Source organism: Orbicella faveolata, unplaced genomic scaffold, assembly GCF_042242905.1.
Source record: "Orbicella faveolata isolate gen_17 unplaced genomic scaffold, um_ofav_v1 contig_25, whole genome shotgun sequence".
Taxonomy (NCBI): domain Eukaryota; kingdom Metazoa; phylum Cnidaria; class Anthozoa; order Scleractinia; family Merulinidae; genus Orbicella; species Orbicella faveolata.
In genome coordinates, this window is record NW_028301553.1 from 4,192,351 (window position 1) to 4,214,317 (window position 21,967).

General features: G+C 37.5%; 1 protein-coding gene and 1 long non-coding RNA gene across 2 annotated transcripts; one reads left to right on the top strand and one right to left on the bottom strand.

Annotated features, from left to right (window-relative positions):
• The first annotated feature begins 8,845 nt into the window (after window positions 1-8,845).
• LOC110061873 (2-acylglycerol O-acyltransferase 3-like) lies at window positions 8,846-15,138 on the top strand. Its single transcript, XM_020768732.2, has 4 exons — window positions 8,846-9,335; window positions 11,165-11,384; window positions 12,474-12,670; window positions 13,872-15,138. Exons 1-4 carry the CDS (start codon window positions 8,885-8,887, stop codon window positions 14,024-14,026), a joined length of 1,023 nt encoding a protein of 340 aa, XP_020624391.2. The 5' UTR covers window positions 8,846-8,884; the 3' UTR covers window positions 14,027-15,138.
• Window positions 15,139-18,163: 3,025 nt separating this feature from the next.
• On the bottom strand, window positions 18,164-21,880 carry LOC149108635 (uncharacterized). Its single transcript, XR_016208719.1, has 2 exons — window positions 19,953-21,880; window positions 18,164-18,290 (listed from the first exon to the last, which is right to left on the bottom strand). It is a non-coding gene; the product is annotated as an uncharacterized LOC149108635 (long non-coding RNA).
• Window positions 21,881-21,967: the final 87 nt, after the last annotated feature.

Here is a 21,967-nt window from a genome sequence, read left to right on the forward strand (position 1 = left end):
TGGATGAATATCAATTAGACACTTTGATGTTGTTTCCAGGTACTTTAGCCCTGCCTAACTCTTTAAAATTCAATATCGTGAAATTGTAACTATTCAGCCGCAAAGTTGTCTAAGAACTACCAGTCCACTTTGGGGACTGGTTCCGAAATCAGCCTCCATGTGACGTCAAAACGTTTACAAACATCACTGTAAACGTAAATTGAATTACTGACATTTTTGACGATATTTTCATTTTGCTAACGTTCTCAAAGGAAACATTACTTCGGTTACTGGACTAAACTTCAAAAGTATATTTGTTGGCTTTATCCAGTGAGTAGCTTTGTAGAGGAATTTACTCCTTCTGAAGCTGAATTTTTGAAACGCCCGCGACCTTCAAGCAGCTACCTATTGAAACTATATATCAAACACTCGAGACAGTGTTTGACCACATTTCCAAACAACTCAAAGTTTGTCAAAAATACTACGCAAAGTGTTGTATCTTTAACGCTCTTTTTGGTGTTTCGAAATGTAGTCAAGCAATGTCTTTTCTGTTTGATATATTAGCTGAAAATTCGTTTGGAAATTTATTGGAAAATTCTTTGGAAATTGTGCACCATCAGAGCGGTTAACTCCGATATGCCTATCAAAAGAGAGATGCTCTGAGCGGGATTCGAACCCACGACATTCCGATCTCATGGAAGGTGCTCTGACCACTGAGCTACCGAGGTAAACACAGTGGATGCATTCGAATATCAGCTACAAAGGAAACATCCATATACTCAGTAGTTAGAGCACCATCCATAAGATTAAGACGTGGTGGGTTGGAATCCCACTCGGTACACCTGAAATTTTCCTGCATTTGTTCTATCAGAGTTCAGCTCTCTGATGATACAAATTTGTTCCAAATATGCCGTATTACTTTCTTTGACAAATCTTTGACCATTCTTAGATCATTTTTAACAATTCTTTGATAATATTTGGACAATTATTTGAAATTTTTTAAAAATTCTTTGACAATTTTTGACGATTCTTGGACACTTCATTGGGAATTCTTTGACAATTCTTTGATAATTCTTTGGCAATTCTTTGAGACGTCTTTGACGAGTCCATGACAATTCTTTAAAAGTTATTTGGAAAATGTTTGACAATCCTTTGACAAGTTTTGACGATTCCTTGACAATTCTTTGACAATTCCTTCAAAATTCTTTGACAATTCTTTGATAATTCTTTGAAATTTATTATCCAGCTTGAAAAAGACAAATGACTTGACGTGACTATGTTGCCCTTCACCCCAGCTATATACATTTGTACAAAGCTAGAGAGACATTGTCTGTAATATTTATTATCGTGTACATTACGTACCATTTTTCATTAAGAATATTATCAGTTGTAACAACCCTCCTTTTTTGTACTAGTTTTGTAATTTGTTGCAATATTGTGATATGTTTGTATCAATAAAATAAACTATCAAAAACAAAACAAAACAAAATTCTTTGACAATGTTTGACAATTCTCTGAAAATTTTTTTTTGACAACTTTTGACAAATCCTTGACCATTCTTTAATAATTCTTTGACAATTGCTTAAAAATTCTTTGAAAATTCTTTAGCAATTCTTTGACTTTTCTTTGACATTCTTTGAAAATGTTTGACAATTTTTCACAATTGTTTCACAATTCCTTGACAATTCTTTGACAATTTTTTACAATTGTTTGACAAATTTTGACGATTCTTTGACAATTCATCGACAATTTGTTGACAACTTTCTAAAAATTCTTTGAAAATTCTTTGAAATTTTTTTACTTTTCTTTGACAATTTTGGACGATTCTTTGACAATTTTTTGAAAATTGACCCATGAAGACAATACACCCTAAGTATTATTTCTTCAACACAAGCCACCGTATACGCAGAAAAAATTAGGATACTTCATGTGTACGAAATGATCTTTGTAGTGTACAGCGTCTAAGGAACAAATGATCTGGTGAAGAGTCTTTATAAAATTCCTCTTGAAATGACACCAGTTTTTATTTACGGCACAAGTTTTCGTTAACTGTAGATATTTTCACTTGTAACGTATTTGCAGCATTTTCAAAGTTTCTAGCCATTTTAATCAATTCTCTAACTAATCTATTTAACTGTTAATCGTATTAAATGTTTAGTTTGTTTCGGGACCTTCTCGAACAACTCTTTGGTAAATATAGTCTCCTGTTTTGAATATTGTTATTGAATCATTTGACCTTTAAATTTTATAATGTTTATTCAATAAAATAATATCTCGCGGTTTCACGTTGACCAAGAAAATAACTCAATGGATTTTATTCTTGTCGGAATTTTAGGATTATCCATTTATGTTAATTCTGATAATTTGGCAACACATCAACCTCGCGGAATACATAATGAAATTCTTTGTGTGTGTGACTCTCGATAATAAATAAATTTTCACAGGAAAGCTACATTTTAATTACTTTGAGTTGAAACCATTAAGTGCTTAATGACAGAAGGGACAAAAACAATGAATAGAATTCCATTTGGGCACTAATGCAAATTCTGCAATCTGTTAGGGTTAAAATGGCGACGTTTTCCTCGTTCTTCCGAAGTTTCAGAAAATACGAAAACAGAGACATTCACTGTAACTCGACTTTAAAAGCTGGAAATTGCGGTCAAAATGCTGACAAGCGTGTGAATACAGCTGCAAGCTTCAAAGAACCTTTCAGTGTGCACGATTTTGCTTTAATTAAGCATGCAAACAATCACCCCCAAAGAACCTTGAGCTCATAATCTAATTGTAAATTAAACTGGACTTATCTCAAATATGATGTTTCCAATATTCAACTTGCACTAGAGTCCAAGAGCTGCACGTGTCATCACTTTCATCCAACGGGTTGCACTATAGGAGCACTTGCCTCTTTATTTAGTACATCTGTTTTTGACCGTGAGAAAAACAAAGGAGACTTCAATATAACCTAAGCCTATTTTGCGTAAAAGTAAAGAGCTAATTTCAAATTCCTGAAATTTTGAGGTAGGGTCAAACCCTTAGCTGAAATTTATTCAATTTAGTTTTTGGTGTCGGCGTAAAACATCGGCCCTCAGTTGATTGTGTAGTCTGCCAGGAATCATTAGGGTTTGTTTCACCCATGATGCATTGGCATCTTTGCTATATTGAGCCTTGGAAATGAACTCACCTGCAAACTGATTGATCATTATTTTTTGTAAGAATTTGTTGGTCGAAAACATATTTCTCGTTACTTTGCTCACCAACGCAATTGACTTGAAAGAAAAAATAACCACTCGAAAGTTCGCTTCAACGACCAAAATCAACTTTCAGTCCTAGGCTCGACAAATATCAGTTCTCTCTACTAACTAAGAATTTGATACTACATCAAGATCGTCTTTCATTCCCCGGTTGATGTTTTTTTTTCCCAAGATACTTAACAATTTATGCATTGATATGGCAAAGGGACTTGAAGTTGAGACAGTGTAACAGTATATGACAACAGAAACATGAAACTACCATTCACTTATCTGAAATAATAAGATGTTTTCAATGGCTACCTGAGACGTCATATTGCACACTTTGATCCAAAAACTGATGGTTGTACTCAATCACGAGTCCGCAAAATTTGATACACGACAACAGCACACCACGGCTCAACCTGGAAAATAGGAAAACATCAATAAACAAACCAAATCCTTACTGAGCTTTTCACTACAGACTGAGGTACTTCCAAAAACGCCCTAGAATACCAATGGACACATGTCACAGTGATTTTCGATTCGCGCGAATAAAAGCGCTCCAAAGTCTTCAAAGTGCTTAGGAATGAAAACTCACCTTCATGTAATTGAGACGCCATTAACAAACAAATCCACTGCTATATATAGTCGAACTCCAGAGTGGCTGGACAGCATCTCAAAGCATGTATGCTGCAACTAAAACAGTAAGAGAAAGCATGTTACCATTGTCACTGTCATTAGTACAGCAATTTTTAAAAAATTTAGGTCAATCTACCAAATTTTATTTGAATGTCCAGCGAAGAATCGAAAATCCCTATCGCCCCTTTGGACCGGTTCAGGCTATTGTCCAATACAATGAACAAGACAACACTTCAACAAGACAAGGGGATAAAAATCTGAAAAACAACGCAATTAACTTATCTAAAATTGCAGTGGCTTGCATCACTAAGATGTTGATAAGGAGTGGCTTGTTTTGCTGAAAGAGACTGCTCCAACACAATTCCTTTGGACACGTCTCTGCTGCTCTGTTCCGCTGGATTGTGAAAACAACAACAAAAAATACTTTAGGCCATTTTCATTTAAAGCCTAGCAAAACACGATTGTTAACCTTTAATGAGACTTTTTCACTGTTATTATTGATCTTCTTGGCAGGCAAGGATCTGTACAAACCGTGCTGCTTATGATATAAGCTTATATGAAAAATGAAAAAAAAAAAAAAAAAAATAATAATAAAATAAAACCCTCCTAACTCAGATTCATTCAATCAATCAATTTCAGCTAACGTCCAGAGCTTGTTTGGTAGATTTTCTAGTCTTTGGATCAATGAATCTTGCATGATTTAGTTTAAAGCAGCTTGAAAGAAATAATTCACCATCATAAGGACGCAAACACTGTATTTATGGCTGTGTCTGTACTTGAATCAAAATTTCAGAGAAAATAGGGAAAAATCAAAAGCCTAAAAGCCTAGAGTGTGACCACAAAGTACTTCTGTGAAATCTTGCTTGGAATTAGCAAATATATATACCTGATATACGCTCCTCCTTCATGTCTGGTGTAAAGCACATTTTCAAACCGTTACTGTCAGGAAGGACGGCTGAAGTGACAGCAACAGCGCAGTGAATTCAAAAACTGAGGCAACACTGGCACGGTGCAACGAAAGAAGCACGAAGCAAAAAATATATAAACATCAGCTAACTGCAACACTTACTCGTTCGGAATGTAATTTTTAAGCAACTGCAAATAGTGCTAACTGTGGAAACTGGCAACAGTTCTGATAGAATTGCTTAGAAAATTGAAAATTCATTTCCTAATCATCTCAGAAAAATGCGGTTTGACCGTCAAAGTTTTCATTTATACAAGAATAAAAATAAAATTTCATTTTAACCTACTGGTCGAATTTGGCAGGAAACCAAGCAGAGTCATACAATAATTACTCACTAGAAAAAAAGCATTTGCTAACCCAGTATTGCAACAACCTAAAACAAGTTATCTTCGACGATTCCAGCGGCGCGACCGAAGGACAACTCGCAATGAACTTCACGGCGCGGTCACAAGTCTGTTTAGAGGACAAAATTGGAAAGCTAGGGAAATTTAGAAATAAAACTGAAGCTATAGAACAATTGAATGAATAGATATGATACAAAGAAGATAGAAAAGATAAACTTTTCTGAAGAAAGAACATGAAAGATGTCCGCGCGGCTTTGCTTCACAGTACAACGATGATCAACATCTAAACTAAGGGTGTGTCAGTTGTCGCCTCTTTATATACGTGATTAAAATTCATTCCACGCTGCTTCGCGAAAAAACTTTGAATCAAACACAATGCATTATAAGGCGTCTTCAGAATTTTGTCGTCAGTATTTTTGAGCCTTTAATCACTTCAACAATGCCTTGAGAAAAGCACGCACTCCGATTATTTCATCAATTCGGAATGCAATTTTTGTCGGAATAAGCGCGTCGCTGACATTTAGTTTGCAAGCTTTTAACATCAGTGTGTATTTAGAATTCTCACATGAGATGGATTCTTATTGAATTTTTTTCAAGAAAAGCAAACGAATGAATATTACTGTAACATCATGAATAGATGCAAAATTTCTGAGCGTTGAACATTTTGTTTTATAGCACTCAGCTAACTTCAGCACTTGAAACGGGTGCAGTATTCAGATATCGGAAAAACGCACTGCGTAGCTTTCTGCGCGGTACGTGAGGATGCCGCTCGGTCTATTTTTTTTTATATTTGGGCAAGGCATTTCACCGTTAAGAAAACAAGGCTCCCCTGCATTATCAGAGGTTCTCTTGCTTATATATTCAGTGGTGTGCTTATATGGATGCAATATGTAAAGAGGGTTTGGGGGTAAAATGTGTCTACGCACCGAAATTTCTTGTATACCGCGGGGAAATAAAGGATTCGGTAACCTTCTATAATTTTTTTTTTTTTTGCCCAAAAAATTGATTCCGACGAAACAATACACCAGCTTTCCGTTAGTGACGTGAAAATGTGGCTGTTTACCAGGAGCCATAATCGATTGTGGCTCCTGGGTTTAGCAAGAAAATTAAGAAAGCATGTAAAATTAGTTTACTACAATCAGCCAATAAATCAAGTGCTAAGAAAAAAAAACTTTTGCATGGTCTATCACCTAAGTACTTTTCAGATTTAACTAGTATTCAACAGCCTTCGTCCTACCATTTGAGGCGCAACGACAATGGTCGTTTGTTGGAAAGACCAAGTGTGAAAGCCAAGAAAACATTGGGAGACAGAGCTTTCCAGGTAGCTGCTCCTTTCCTATGGAATAAGCTGCCAAGGTCCGCGCGCGAAGCAACGAACTTAGAATCTTTTAAGACTTTAATTAAGACATTTTTATTTAAGGAATCATTTCAGTTATCTTAGCATATCTATATCTTTATTTGTAATTATCTTTTACCCATTTAATGTAAATATTTTTTATGATTTTGATAGGAAGATTTGTAAAATTTTAGTTATTAATTATTGTTGTGATGCGCTTTTGAATATTTTATAGAAAAGGCGCAATACAAATAATAAATGTTATTGTTATTGTTATTAAAATAAACAAGATAGCTTCACTGGGGATTCACGAGAGGAATGGGAAAGAGCCTTCAAAGAGGTGCCTTTCTCCTTCCCATTCCTCTCGCTTTTTCTGTCCTTTCCTCGCTCTTCTCGCTCGCAGTTTTCCAGTTTCAGCTGAAGTTTATTCCCTGTTATTTTGGTTTTGGTTTCGGCCAAAGCTTTTGTCCGTTTCATAATCAAAAATGTCCTGTCGATAACAATTGACTTAAGCACATCCTTTAGCAACTTAATTAAAATATTACATGCAAAATAGGTCAAAAAGGTCAGTGGCAAATGTCGTTCTGGAGTTGAATACAGTGATGTAATTCGGCTGGAACTTTTGCCGCTTAAAACTTAAACCAAAAGCTTCAAATAAAATAAAAATGGTTACAATACCCGAGTCTCTCCCCAGTGGCTTTTTTCCGGTCGCAGCTATCTCACTGTTAGGGATTTTATCACTACCAACGTCCTTGCTGCTCGTTCGTTCGATCGAAATCGGAATCCGGGATAGCGGCTTGTTTTGACTTTTTCCACCCGACTCCTCAGAATGTGCTGCTTAATATTAACTTCGTCTTTAGAAGAGAAACGTTTTCCGCTGTTGTTGTTCGTTCAAACGAGTTACCCCTCGGAAAACTTTTCGTGTACTTTGTTGTTAGGTTTTCTTCTGTTTTGGAAATTTTCTCTTCGGTTTGACTGTGAAAATCATCGCAATTCCCTTGCTTCGAATCTCAATGCTGACCGCACCGATAGCTAAAGCAAATTATTGAGTTTTGTCACAATTGCCTGGAAACCGTCTTCGATCGTTTCGTCATAAACAACCTGACATATCATACTTGCTGGATTGCACGCGCACAGATTTTTGTAGATTTGACTTCATGATTTAGTTTTAAACACGTCTAAATCTGGCAAAATCAACAAATAGCAATTGTTTCTAGATGCAAAGAATGAATGGCAAATTGGCGAATTTGCTGAAAACGAGATAAACTGCAATTTTATTCATCACTGTATTCAAGTACTGCATGTGCAAAGTCCTTAGCATAAACCAACTGTCTCTTTAGTGTACCTCTGCAACTTACATAAGGTATGAAGAAAGGCAACTGTCCTGTATTGAGCACAATTTTCATCAAGCACAATTCAGACCAAAATGAAAATGAATGAAAGAATTCACAAAATCACCGCTTGAAAGCGGCGATTTGTGCTCTATGGAGATTCGTCCAATTCCATACTTGCTCAGTGTGTAAATGATCGCATTTATATTTTTGATCACCTCAGCAGCTCTTCTTGAAGACTCGCCGAAAGTATGAATTGAACAAACCCTACTAAGTTCGTGGCTGTGACGCTTCAGCCAAAGACTTTTACCAAAGCAAAGGGAAGTTCTTGGCCAAGTTCATTCAAGTTTTCAGAGACAAAGTCTTTTGAGACTCTGGCTCAATTTCATGCAACTGGACACGAAGCAACCGTAGATAAAATTCCAAACACACTCGTCTTCATTTGATAATATTGTTCTTTGCCTTTCACTGATCATTTTCAAACTTTGCAAACCCGATTTTCAAGCCAACTCAGTGCATGTAACGCGGAAACAGCCAATTATTTAGTTTGCTGTCAATCATCGCAGGAAACTTACAAAAATGATAAAAAATGACTGACTTGTCGCCAGCTGATTCCTTCGCAAGTCCAAATGAGTCGTAGCAACTCAAAAAGGGGGCAATAAATCGAAAGAGAACTTACCTTTTCTGTTTTGTTCGAGATGTGAAGTGAGAAGAAGCAGTTTATTGAGGTTACAACAGGCTGCTCTCACAAGTGAAAATGCAAACTTTGATTGAACGGCGAAATTGTCAGTTGCTGTCAGTCAGTCAGTCAGGCCTTGTTAATGGATTGTGCATGTTTTGGAATTGATCATGAAATCAATTAACGAATACATATCACGGGCGTTAAAACACTGGTTTCAAGTTCTTGGCGGTTAGAGAATCCGCTTTTTGGTAATCGGAACAAAAACCCCGCGTTTGAGTACGAATTGCGGGCCTACGTTGCTAGCTCGACAGATGATGCTTCATGTATGCTTGCCCTGACCTGTGCAATGCTGTGATGATTTCGGGTCATCCGACATTCCATGATGTCTAACCTTGTTAACTTTCTCGCCACTCAAAGAGATCGATTTCTTCAGGGATTGAGTGTAATAGTTTTCTACGTCATACTTTCATCTGGGACACTGTTCATTTTTGGACCAATCATCTTCTACGTACTTTATCGTTGTTGTCATTTTATTTGGCCGCTTGTCGTAGCATACTTAACGTGGATATATTTTGTGGATCTGGAGACTTATAACCGTGGAGGCAGAAGAGTGGAGTTTGTGAGAAATAATGGCTTTTTCAGATACATGGGAGATTATTATCCAGTCTCCTTTGTGAAGACATCTGAACTAGACCCTTCGAGGAACTATCTCTTTGGTTATCATCCCCATGGTATGATCCCGGAGGGACTTACTATAAGTTTTGCATCAGAAGCTTTACAGTTCAGTAAAACATTCCCGGGAATTGTACCATACATTGGAGCACATGCATGTAAGCTATTTCCTGATCATTCAACAATATATCTACTTATTATAAGGTAAGGTAGTCTTGAGGTAGATTTGAGCATCCAGATTGGTTCTATCTTGGTTGGCATTTTGCCACACAGGCCGTTTCCATGGAAACAGTTATAAGCCATGTAGTCTTTAATTTCGAAAGTTGGTAAATTCAATTAACAAGCGTGGCCCGAGTGCATACAATAAACTACTTACTAACCTAGTTAACTTGCTCTAGCCATACTTTGTACGGACCTAGCTTGCTGCACTCAGTCTGTACTGTCACAACTTCGGGCCAACATTCCCAAGAAAGGCCCTCGCACTTGGTTAGTAAGAGGTTATTTGAGGGAATATTATTTAATATTAGAGGGAAATACATAGCCATGTACAGTGCTCTCTGAGTTTGTCAAGCAATCTTTTGTTGAGGGGGAAAGATTGTGTGACAAACGCAAAGAGTTTGTGGATAGAGGCTAGAGTTTACTATTTTTCAATTTTTTTAGGGTCTGGAAGTCCCTCACATCCCTGATCTGTACATAACCAACATCATGCAATATATAGACCTTGCGAAGATTCAAATATACCTCGCCAAGATTTGTCTGACCTCTTGACTGCTTGCAATCACTCTTTTTTCTTAAAATGAGACACTTGTTTATCTTTGGGAGTGCAACAACAAGAGGGGGTTGGCTGGAATTCTGTTGTGTCGGTTCCTTCTCAATCACTTCTCTCAGCATCTGATTTAAAGACAAGGACAGACTGCATCTATGCAATATCTTGCCGTTGAAGAACGACCCTTTGTATTAATTGTTATAAAGCCTCATTTTGTTGACAATTTGTTGAACAACAAAAAAGTTGCACATGTTCAGTGTTGCATCTGACCCTAGCTGACTCAGCCCATCACCTCACCATTTTTGATGTTCCAGGTTTATGATGTTGTTCCTGAAATCTCCTGAGAAGTGGGGTGTTCAAACCAGAAAACTTCCATAAAAGGGTATGGATATTTTCTGGAATGATGCAATGTCCCCTTAAAGTTACCATACTATGTAGCCACCTTCAAGTAGTGGAAGGTGCAGGGGCTTCATGGTTAGTGCACCCGACTAACCACATGGTTTGTGCACTCATGTATTGAGCAGTCCAGGTTCAAGTCCTGACGTTGTTTGACATTGTGTTAGTGTTCTTATGGGCAGGACACTTAACTCTCACAGTACCTCTTTCCACCCAGGTGTATAAATGGGTACCAGCCAATATAATGCTAAGGCCTTATGCATCCCATGGTGCAATAAGGTCAAATGATGATGATGATGAATATAATGCTAGGGTTAACTGTGCGATGGACTAACATCCCATCCAGGGGGGAGTAGAAATACTCTTAGTTGCTTCATGCTACAGAAATGGGAATAAGCTCTTGCCTGTTGGGCCACTTGGCTCGTATGCAGACTTAACCTTTTTTTGGAACAAAGTGAAGTGGAAAATGCTTGTAAAGTAGAATTATCCTTAAAAGAAAAACAACAACAACAACCACCTTTATTTGTACTCATTGTTGCAAAAAACATTGATTTTATGGAGAGAAAAAATAAATTAAACAGAGCACTAGCCGCCTGGAATAGCCATAGGGGCCAGTGAAGCAGGGTGCATGGAAAAAACTCTAAGTCATTCTTGACCTCATGTCAAATTCTCCTTTTTTTGTTGTAAAGCAATTTACTAGAAGAATCTTGTAGTCTATCAGACGTAACTATCAAATGGGCCTTTTTTCATGCACTCCTCAAGGTATTATAAAGATAGATAAACTGAAATAAAGGTCACTGTGTATTGATTTTATTCAATTTTTAGTCATGAGATGGTCTCCAATCTTCCGTGATATTGTCATGGCCCTTGGTGTTGTAAATGTACATCGTGACAGCTGCAAGTTTGTGCTAACTCAACAAGGCCCCGGTCATTCCGTTGCCATAGTTATTGGTGGTGTTTGTGATGTCCTGGATACATGCGCCAACTCTTACAACATTACCCTAGAAAGAAGGAAGGGCTTTGTCAAGCTGGCATTGGAAACTGGGTAATATGAAATAAATATCCTCAATATTTTTAAGCAGATTTAGGCCCTTGGAGGGCCAAGGGAGCCTAGCTGTCCCGTTATGTTGGACAAATTTAAAATCTGTCATTTGGACCCTTAACATTTTTTTTTAATGTGCAGTTCCAGAAAATATCCATACTCCCACCACAGAAGGGATTGGAATTTGCTGGTTGGTTAGGAGTTCTCTGAGACAAAAACATTTAAAAAATGTATCAAGTTTAAATGGAATTTCCAGAGGGGTGGTGGGTCGTGGATATAATGCCTTCCGTGGGGGAGTTATGGATATTTTCTGAAACATTACTACACAATCACAACTGCGATCAGAATGTAAGAAATGGTATCTCAGGTAAATTATATACATTTTATGGGAGGCATCCACAAGGTTGTCACTTCAACTGATCAACTGTTTTCGCTCCCTAGATCTGAATTTCCTGAATCTGCCTTTGTTTGTATGATATAACTTTCTAAAATTAATATTTTGTTTAGATACGCATTAAGGATTGTAATTTATCCTTCGTGTTTTGAAGGTCGGAATACAAATCTGTTCTTAACCTTGTGTATAGGCCTGTGTTACAGCCACCCTCCCTGAAAGAAAATGTCTGGGAGAATGACACTCTCTAAATTTCTTCTTTCAGAGAGGGTGGCTTTCTGGGGGTCAAAAGATTTTTAGGGTAGGAAAATGAGACAATTTTATATGCAGGGGGTGGCTTGATTTAATTAGAGATTTTTTTTGGGGGGGGGAGGGGTTTCAAAACAATCTGAAGATTGGTGGTAGTGCCCCTGACACACAGGTCTACAAATAAAGTACATGCACAACCAAACCTTATACAATTTTATTCGTACTGTAAATTTTTAAGACTAGGAAATTTGGCATGGGATTTTGGTAAGTTTAATTTTTAGTTCAGAGATTTTCTTGGGTTTTGTTAAAAGCCCTAGGGTTTTTTTTGCCCCCATCGGATCCTCCCCATCACTTAAAATCTGGGGTATCTCCAGGGTGTAGCTGTAACACAGGCTACCTTGAGTAGGAATGTCATACAAAAAAACTAACAACATTGTTTGTCTTTTCTATAGATCACATTTGGTTCCAGTTTTTGGATTTGGTCAAAACGATGTATTCAGTAGACAGCCTAAAATTAGATGCCTTCAGAGTTATCAAACTGGTTGCAGTAAATGGAAGAAATGGGCAAAAGTATTCATCAAGGGCTGTCTACTGGTTCCATTTGCACGGTTTTGTATAATGCCTGATCCAAGACCTATAACCGTTGTTGGTGAGTTTTTTTTTTTAATTTAGTCCCTTTGTAAGTATTTTTGCTATCAGAGAATATTTATTACCACTTCTGGCAAATCTTCTCAGAATACCCCAGCAAATTGAACTTATTATAGAAAACATACCATTGCAGAAGCCGTTCTCAGAAGGCAATTAATGGTATAGGTTGAGCAGCATTTTTTGTTATCATTTTAAGCGCCCTGGTACCGCTGATTCACCCTGACCTGAGCCAGATTTGAGGCGCTCAGAAACAAAGGGTGCGGTGATTGCGTGACGACTTGTTAAGGAGAGAGAGAGAGACGGCACAGTGATTGCGTGACGACTTGTTGAGGAGAGAGAGAGGGATGTTTTGGTTCATTTGAATGCGTTGTTTAAGCTCAGCGGACTTTTTTCAGAGTCAGAAATGTCAATTGTATGTTGCGACTCCTTAGAAAGAAATGCGGCTTCAAGATCTCACAACCACTAAGGACTCGGCTATTACGAAGTCAATCACTTAAAGTGCCCATAATGTCAAAACTTTTTTTTCGCTCATCTAATTCTACATTTCACCTAATGAGCTTCTGCGAAAAAATTTTTCGATTTGGATAAAACGCAATTTTTTTACGAATCTTTACAAAGTTCAGAATTCTATTTTCTTGCGGTCGACCCCTGCCGCTGATCACAAGAATAACGTGCTCAAAATGGCCACGTGACTGATGCCTGTGACGTAGGTTCAGGAACCTACGATGAAGACTGATGTTGTTTTCTGGATCATTAACGTTGTTACAAAGAGCGGCAACGCACCTTTCCGGCATTTTCAACGAAATGTAGACAACTCTGAAGCAAAATTTCCAGTTGTTTTCAAGTCAGATAAGTCATGACCCAAATCTTGTATTCCTGAATCTACGTCACGACTCACTTCAAACCGAGGAAGACTGATGCGAATGGTGGATCAAAATGGCGGCAAATTTGAACGTCTTTAAAAACTTATAAACAATTGCATTTTATCCAAATCGAAAATTTTTTTCGCAGAAGTTCATTAGGTGAAATGTAGAATTAGATGAGCGAAAATTTTTTTTTGACATTATGGGCACTTTAACGCTTATCCTGGATTTCGACAATCTGAACACTATCTTAAGTTTGCACTATTGCCCTCTTACAGATAATGTAATCTTTGTCTCTTATTATTCCCCTTATTTTGTGATTTTTTTTTTCTTTTTCAGTTGGATCTCCTATTCCGGTGGAAAGAACAGAAAACCCGAGCGCCGAACAGATAAATGAATTGCATTCTGAGTATGTGAAGAAACTGAAGGAGCTATTTGACAAACACCGAGATGCTTGTGGCGTACCAAGGGACACTGAGCTTGTAATTCAGTAGCTTGAGTTGTCAAATACTGAACATTGGACAGAAAAAAAGGTCTGAAAAATCAGGAATAGAGCGAGGACGATCGCCAAGATATCGAGAATAATGCAATACAGGAAAAAAAAAAAATGGGTGCTAGCTTATCTCAGCTGTTTTACGACTCTGGTTCTCGGCTTTCCCGAAGCAACCGAGAGAAAATGAGGAGACTCGTTTTCTCTTCAAACAAGCCATTGTGAGCGAAGAATGCGGTGGAATTGAAAACGTCGAGTGGCAGTAAAATTTGCTGTCAAATGGTTGCCTCGCTCTAAAACGCTGTGCCTAAGTCGAAACGTGAATGAAGATATCCTGAGCCGGCACTTACCCAGAGCTATAAAAGGAATGGAACTGCAATTTTGTTCCGAGTAACCCACTGTAAAACACGTGATGCAAACGAGTTCAAGTGTTCCAAGTGCATAAAGAGCTTTTCACTTGAGTGCCGAATTGCGCATGTGAGAAGGTAGCAATTTAACGTAGTCATTCACAAGCTTATTACGCGTGAAATTAAAAATTGTGTCGCAAATACTAGCTCAGTTGCAGCAAAGAAAGCGCAAATACGTGTGACCTTGTTAGTTAATATAACTAGCATGTGTGTATGAACAAGTTAGTGAAATTCTCTAAGGTTTTTGTTATGCGATCTGTTGTTTTCTGTTCTGAATTTTTGGTGACTTCTGTCCACCTATATTCATCAGAGTTGCAATCTTAAGGTTCGCTTTTCAAACGAATGTTAAGATTGCAACTCTGATGAAGGTGGATAGAAGCCATTAGAAGAGAAAACAACAGATCGAATAACAAAAACCTTAGAGAACTAGATGTCATTTACCGATCGCAACACTGGAAGCATAATTTCAGTCACATCAAGTTAGTGTAAAGTAACGTTTTTTTTTAACGGAATGTAACGTTTAATATTTTATTTTGCACTTGTGGCTACGGTACACAAAGGAAAAGGAAACCGAAGAAATATCGCCAATGTTAGGAAATAATGCACTCTGTGGACGTATGAGTTTCTGTAGCAAGCCGCACACGGCTTATGAACCCAGTCTTTCCGCGAGTTAAATTCTTGTTTTATGAATAAAGAGGTTGGGATAACATTTACTTATTTTTGTAACATCGGCGGCGAAAGCGCGTCTTCAAGCTTCCTGGGTCACTTTCAGCTGTATTTCTAAGCAGCAAAGTTTAACGTGGGAGGAGGAAAGAATGCGCCTGTTAATTGAGGACCAATTGCCGGACAGTTCCTGCGAATGTGGAGGGGCGAGGCTAATATTTGTTTTTCTCTAGGCCTTTTGTACCTCAAGGAACGACATCAGCTCCAAAGTTTACTTGATATACTTAGTTGTGTTGAATTGCGGACGTTAACCTGATCTAAATTTCACTAATGTAGCTTTTTTATGGCCGATAGTTGTAAGTTAACATCGTCTTATAATAACGAAAACTTCCAAAAACGCATGGTCTTCAACACGCCTTATCTCCCCCTCCCCCACTCTGATTTTTGTGGCTTTTTGGCAAAAGTTGATCTTTACCTTACTTCATGTTCAGTTTTGAAAAAATCTGTCAGTGGGCGTAAACGTCTTTAAATTAGGAAAATTTCAGAATTGCAATTTTGCAGTCGCAAAGTGCTATAGCCCTGGAAACTTTCATCGAAAATCCCTAATCTAACATTTCGATTTGCGAACTAAGACCTGAAAGTTTGGATTGGAATGTTGCATCAATCGGGCACGTGTGACCTGTAACTTGTAATTGGTCTATAACAACCTGATTCCCAGGGAGGCAGAGAAGAGGGAGCCTGGGAACGAGGTTGGGTCTATTTAAAATTGACGTCAGTTTCTTTTGGGTCTGTCTTCTTATTGATGATAAATTGCGTCATAACATTGTCAAAGTGGCTGTGGAACCACGAGCCGCAGGTGAGTGGTTCCGTAGTAAACTTTGACAATGTTACAACGAAATTAATCATCAATAAGAGGACAGACGCATAAAAAACTGACGTCAGTTTGTTTTTTTACAATAACAAGACCTCAAAATGGTCCAATGCCGGGAATAAATGAGGGGAAAAGACGCCGTAAACTTGCCGTAAATAAAGATAAGTGAATTTTATTCAAAATGACGCCAACATTGTCTATAGCTTTTCTCGCTTTTTGATTCGCTACTGAAAAAAGTCCATAAAATCTCATTGGTTAAAAAGTCGACAGTTTGACAGCAGAAAGTTGAACTTGAAAGCTTGCATAAATTAAAATTTTATCCGTCTGAGCGCGAGAAATTAGACAGTTATTATAAAAAAACAAATTCTAACAAAACCGAAAAACCGAAGTTTCTTGGCACAAAAACCGTAAAACCGGTCTCAAGAATGGGCAAAACCGCAAAACCGAAAATCCCAACGACCCCGTCAGAATTTAATTGTCCAGTAATATTTCTAAATCTTCCTCGGAGCACTTTCATTTACCATCATACACCTTCATACACCTTCATTCACCATCATTCACCCTCATGCACTTCCATACACCCTCATTCATCTTAATTCACCCCCATTCGCCTTCATACACCTTCATACACCTTCATTCACTATCATTCACTATCATTCACCCTCATGCACCATCATTCACTCTCATTCACCGTCATTCACCTTCATACACCATCATTCACCCTCATTCACCTTCATTCACCCTCATTCACTCTCAAGTACATTAATGCAAAGAATGTTGTAATACATTTTCAAACTTCTGTAACGTTTACACTGTAGCCCAAGAGAATTACATGCAGTGGGAATGTTTTATAAGAACTACATATTGAGCTAAGTCACCCACCCCTGTAAGAAGGCCAGCTGTATCGTGAACAAGTGCACTTATGTCCAGGATTGAGTGTACTTACAAAATTAATAATATACATGAAAAAATTAAACGATTCTGATTGGCTGAGAGCAGTGCAGTTCAAGTGTAACACGAGTGCAAAAAGTGTAACATCAGTGAAAAAAGTGTAACACCAGCGCATTGCCTCAAGAAAATCGTCAGTGAGAGATACCCGTACACGATATTTCGGGCACAGTGGTTCATCTTTTGTCCAAAATTTCCCACTATCTTACCGGGGAATATTGTTAGAAGAGCATTAATTTCTGTTCCTCAAACCTCCACTCCACTGAATGAAACAATCACGCGTGAGGAATAAATTTCTTTTATAATCCTTTACTTTTTTAGGAAGGAGATTTGGAGGGAAGTATATGTCTTAACCATAATCTCTTAATCTTTCCTTTTAAAGTCAAAAGTGGTTACATTTTCAGTAAAACTTCCTCCCAAAGTAATTTTCTTTAAGATGGTCAAGGTTTAGGAAACGGCTGAAAGACTAGACTGCTTATTTATGCCCATAGTGTCGACACAGTGTAGTTTAGTCTTACCGCTACTTCTTAACCTTTAACCCTCTCAGAGAAAAGTACTTTGGGAGGAAGTCTACCTCATATTACAACCCCTTTTTGAACTTTAAAGGGCGAGTGGAGGATTATGGATGAGAGTTAAACTTCCTCTCCAAATATTCTCTCCAGGAAAGTAAAGGATTATGGACGAGATTTAGTCCTCCTTCGCGATTGTTTCATTCAGGGGAGTGGGGGTTTTGGGGGACAGGAATTAAGACTCTTCGAACAATCTTCCCCTGTAAGATGGTGGGGGATTTTTGGCCGAAGATAAACTACTGTGCACAATGGCTCGTGTAGGGGTATCTCCCGATTTTTTTATTATCTGACGATTTTTTTCTGGCATTGCCCTCTTCTTTGGGAATGAGCAATGTTCATTGGATTAAACTGAATTTAAATGCAAAGTAAAGGACAACGACACAGGTTTAACCGCACTCACCTTTCTGGTTCTGCGGCATATTTTTTTCTACAGCTATTTTCTAAATAATATTTTATCACAGGAAGGTGTAAGAGCTTATTGGATTCTAGTCTTTAATTTGCTCTTTGCACCTTCCTTACATCAGCTAAGTTTACTTTCGTTTTTTGCGAAAATCGCTATCTTTTTATTCTTCCCTCATACAGACTTGATATTATATATATTCACGTCCGCTTCATTTGTTAATCAACTATATCATCGTAACTTACTATGAGGATCGACAGATTTACGATAAACGGAGTACAGGTGCTTTTCTTAAAGTTTATTTCCAAGTTCAAAGAGAATTTATTTGAAAGTGTTTCTGCATTTGTCTTTTAGCCAGTTGTTCGCTGTGGTGTATCATTGTTCACTTTCTTTACTATTCCTCAGGCTACCTGTTGATCGAATCAAATATTAACAGTTCATCAGAATGTGTCACGCAGAATCAACATGTATTATTATGCGCTGAACTGTCGGAGTGAGGGTGCTGCTGCGACACCCTCCTACTCGTTCTATATTTTCTTTCCAAATAAAGCTTACTGTGCTTACATACATAATGAAATGTTCACAAGGTAACGTTAGCTTTTGGCTTCAGAAGAAAATAAACAAATACTAAGCAAAATAAACTAGTCGTTTAAAATATAGAACTCTTACTAAATGATTGCCAATTAAATCTCTACACTTTAAAACGTCATCATAGTGTTATCGAGCGCAGAATGAACTGTCTTTTGAGTCCATCTTTCAGCTTTGTCCGAGCGATTATCTGTTTTTTTTCTAAAATTTCGAGTGCTGTGACAGCAAATGGCCTTGTTTCACTGAGCCTTCTGGAGAATTTGATTATCCATTCAATATTTCTAAATCCTCTTCCGAAACTTCGGCGAGACGAGAAAAAATGTCCCTATTTTGCAGACTATCTTCAACCACTGAATAGTAATGGCTGATCGTACAAGGTATACCTTAGCCAATCAAAATGCAGTATTGCATTAGTATAATCCGGTAGATTTGTACTAATGATAAACAGATTACTGTACCGTTGTCAAGCACAATAACTGTTGGTTATTAATTCTTACATAATGATCAAGAGTGATCACAATAAAACGTTTTCATGAAATCATTATGAAGACTGATTGACTTTGTGAATTCTTTTGTTAGAAAACATTTTTGGACCTAGAAATTTTAAAGTTAAAATTGTAAATTTCATTTTCAAAGTTAAAACTTTAACTTTGCAGCAACTATTTACTTCTGCTGGCATGTTGACACGACCTTGTTTCCTTACTTATGATCAACAACACGCTTTGCCTCCATCTGAACCAGTAGGGAAAAAATGACTTGCATTTAATGTCTTTTTTCAGGTTTTCTGAACTGTACTTAACAAATCTTAAGAAAGAAACTGACATATTCATTTCCACTTGTCTTATTCGCATCCTTGGATGGGCCGTGGCTCAATATTTCTCTGCAAACTGAAGTCGAGTGATACAAAACTTAAGCCCTGCTCCGCTGTGTTAATACTTGGTTGGATTATCGCTTACAGAAAACAGCACCTCTTGTCAAAGATAGTTTTTTATGTTTTTGGTATCCTTAAAGGGACACAGTCGGCTTTGGGACCGCGCTGACCTGGACACGAGTTTTCTCACTTTGAAAAAGTTCACCTCAACCTGAAATCAAAGATACTCGTCGAGTACATCTAGAAATCCGCTTCAATCTTCGCAGTGTTTTGCTTGATTTTCAATCGTTTACTGAAAAACCTGTTTTTGAGTGGGCTTTTGCTCATCCTATGTTTTGTATCATATTTGGTTAAAAACAGTATGGATCGTGTCTCTGTGATATGCAAATTAACTATGAAATCAGATGGTATCTAATGCGCATGTGCTCCAGCTGACTGTGTCCCTTTAACTTTTAATAGGGTACCACTGATTCATGCTTCAAAAGTATTCATATTATTGATAAAAGAACGTAAAACCGAAAAATCAAAAACAAAGCCTCTCCAGTCTTTTCAAGGTACTGGACGTTTTTTTAAGCTTTTCGAAATATATGAACTGATTATGTCCTTCTCAAACCTTTTTATCAGCCTAGCGTTTTTGTCAGTAGTCCGACATCACCAAGTCCAATTACATCCTTTACAGGGACAGGATCCGGTACTTCTTTTTTTATTAGGTTACGTCGGTCCTTGCAAATTGACCTTGTGTTTTCACTGCTTACCAAAGCGTGGCTTATTTAACTATCAGAAACCATAGTACACTCGCCTGCCAAGGAGTTGAAAAACAAATATTGCTTCGGAAACAACATCAAAACTCGATCTGCTATTACCGACCAGCTAAGAAATAGACTGACAAATGCGGGGTAAAAATACAACCTTTATCAGCAATGATGTGAAATGATTTCCTGCTGCAAATTATTAACGACCTGTTAACATGTCCACGACTAAATTTCCTCACGGTTACGTGTTTGATTCTCGGTTCCAGTTTCTTATAGGTCATCGATACAATTTCAAGCATATCCTTAAGACAGTTGCATTTGTTCAAATCATAGTTAACAGAGGGAATGGTTAAGGATCCCAGCAAACATCAAAAAAGCAAACAAACAGGCTAAGAGTTATGTTGGAAGGTCTTTGACCCTGTACATCTTTTTGTTTTATGCTCCTAGACTGTGCATGAATTACGTAATCGCAATATTTCTATTGGTTAGCTGTATGAGCACACATAACAACTTTTTGTATTTTTCCAGATTTTGGGCAGGGTCAACCTCCCTCCCCCGCCCCAAACAGCCAACAAAAACATACAACAAAGAAATTTGCCATGATTCATAATCATTTCCCTCTATTAACCATGTTCAAATGTATCGTGTTTAAGTACTTTCTTATCTCACTTTAATTATTAATTGCCTTAATTGCCAATGCGTCTCGAAACAGTATTTAGGTCAATGCTCTTTCCAGTATCTTGATAAAGTGAAAACATTGGAAACTGACGCAGATCAATATAAATAACTAAACTTGGTAACTCCTTGTTAAAACAATCAGGGAACGTTTTGTTGTGTCAATTAGTTCACTGCTTTTCTTGACGCTCCTGTGGCAAACAGGCACACTCAAAGGTGTTTAATGAATTTTAGTGTACTTTTCTAAGCTCAAGTCCATGTTTTAGACATTTTTATGGTTTTTACAAAGTCTTAATTAAGAAAAAAAAATTGAATCGCCATATTTTTTAGTATTTTCAAACTTTTTGACATATTTGCAAATTTTGAAATCCAAGATGGAGGTCCTTTTTAAAAGCACGATATCAGTTTTACCTGACAAGTTATTGCACGAAACTTAACATTTCTAGATGATTTATCACCACATACTGCATATATGTTTTATTACTATACCGCATTTATAATTTGATGAACATGGAAAGAGACGCTCTCAGTTAACCTTCACCCTTTGCAGGTTCTAAAATTTGTTTCATTTTTAAGAACTCCATATAAGAGATAAAAAGGATAGACGAATATGATTAAAATTCAAAAGGTTTGTTCAAAAGTTCCAAAGCAAAAATTAAACCTTAATGATAATTATGTCTTGAAACCTTTCCTCAGGAATACTGCTTGTAAATACTTCTTGTAAAATCACGGTTCCTGCACTAAGTGAGACTAGTTTCTAACTTCTGATAATAACGTTTTCCAATGCAATAACTTTGTACTAATCTTCCTTATGTCGAATCGATGTAAAACTTTTACACTGAGTTGCTAAAATGAGCTTAGATCAGGAGCCATAATCGGGGACGGAGGCCGTAAGCACGCGCCATTTCTAGTATTGGGGCTGTCCCTATGATATGGGACAATTTTTCTATTTTTAGAACAAATTGCGCCATCGTGTGCGGAAAGCGCGCGTACACGCTGCGAGGATTTTTGCGGTTGTAGCGCGGGGGCAATGGCATCCGAAATTCCAGACATGTTTTATGCTTTTGGCCCACAACTCAATACGTTTATGTCTGTTGGAATTTTGCTCAAATATTTTCGTGGTAAGCTGCTCCAATTCGACTGAAGTAAGGCAGTGTCGAATTTAGGTATGTCCCGTTTTATATCACTCAGACCAAGTTGT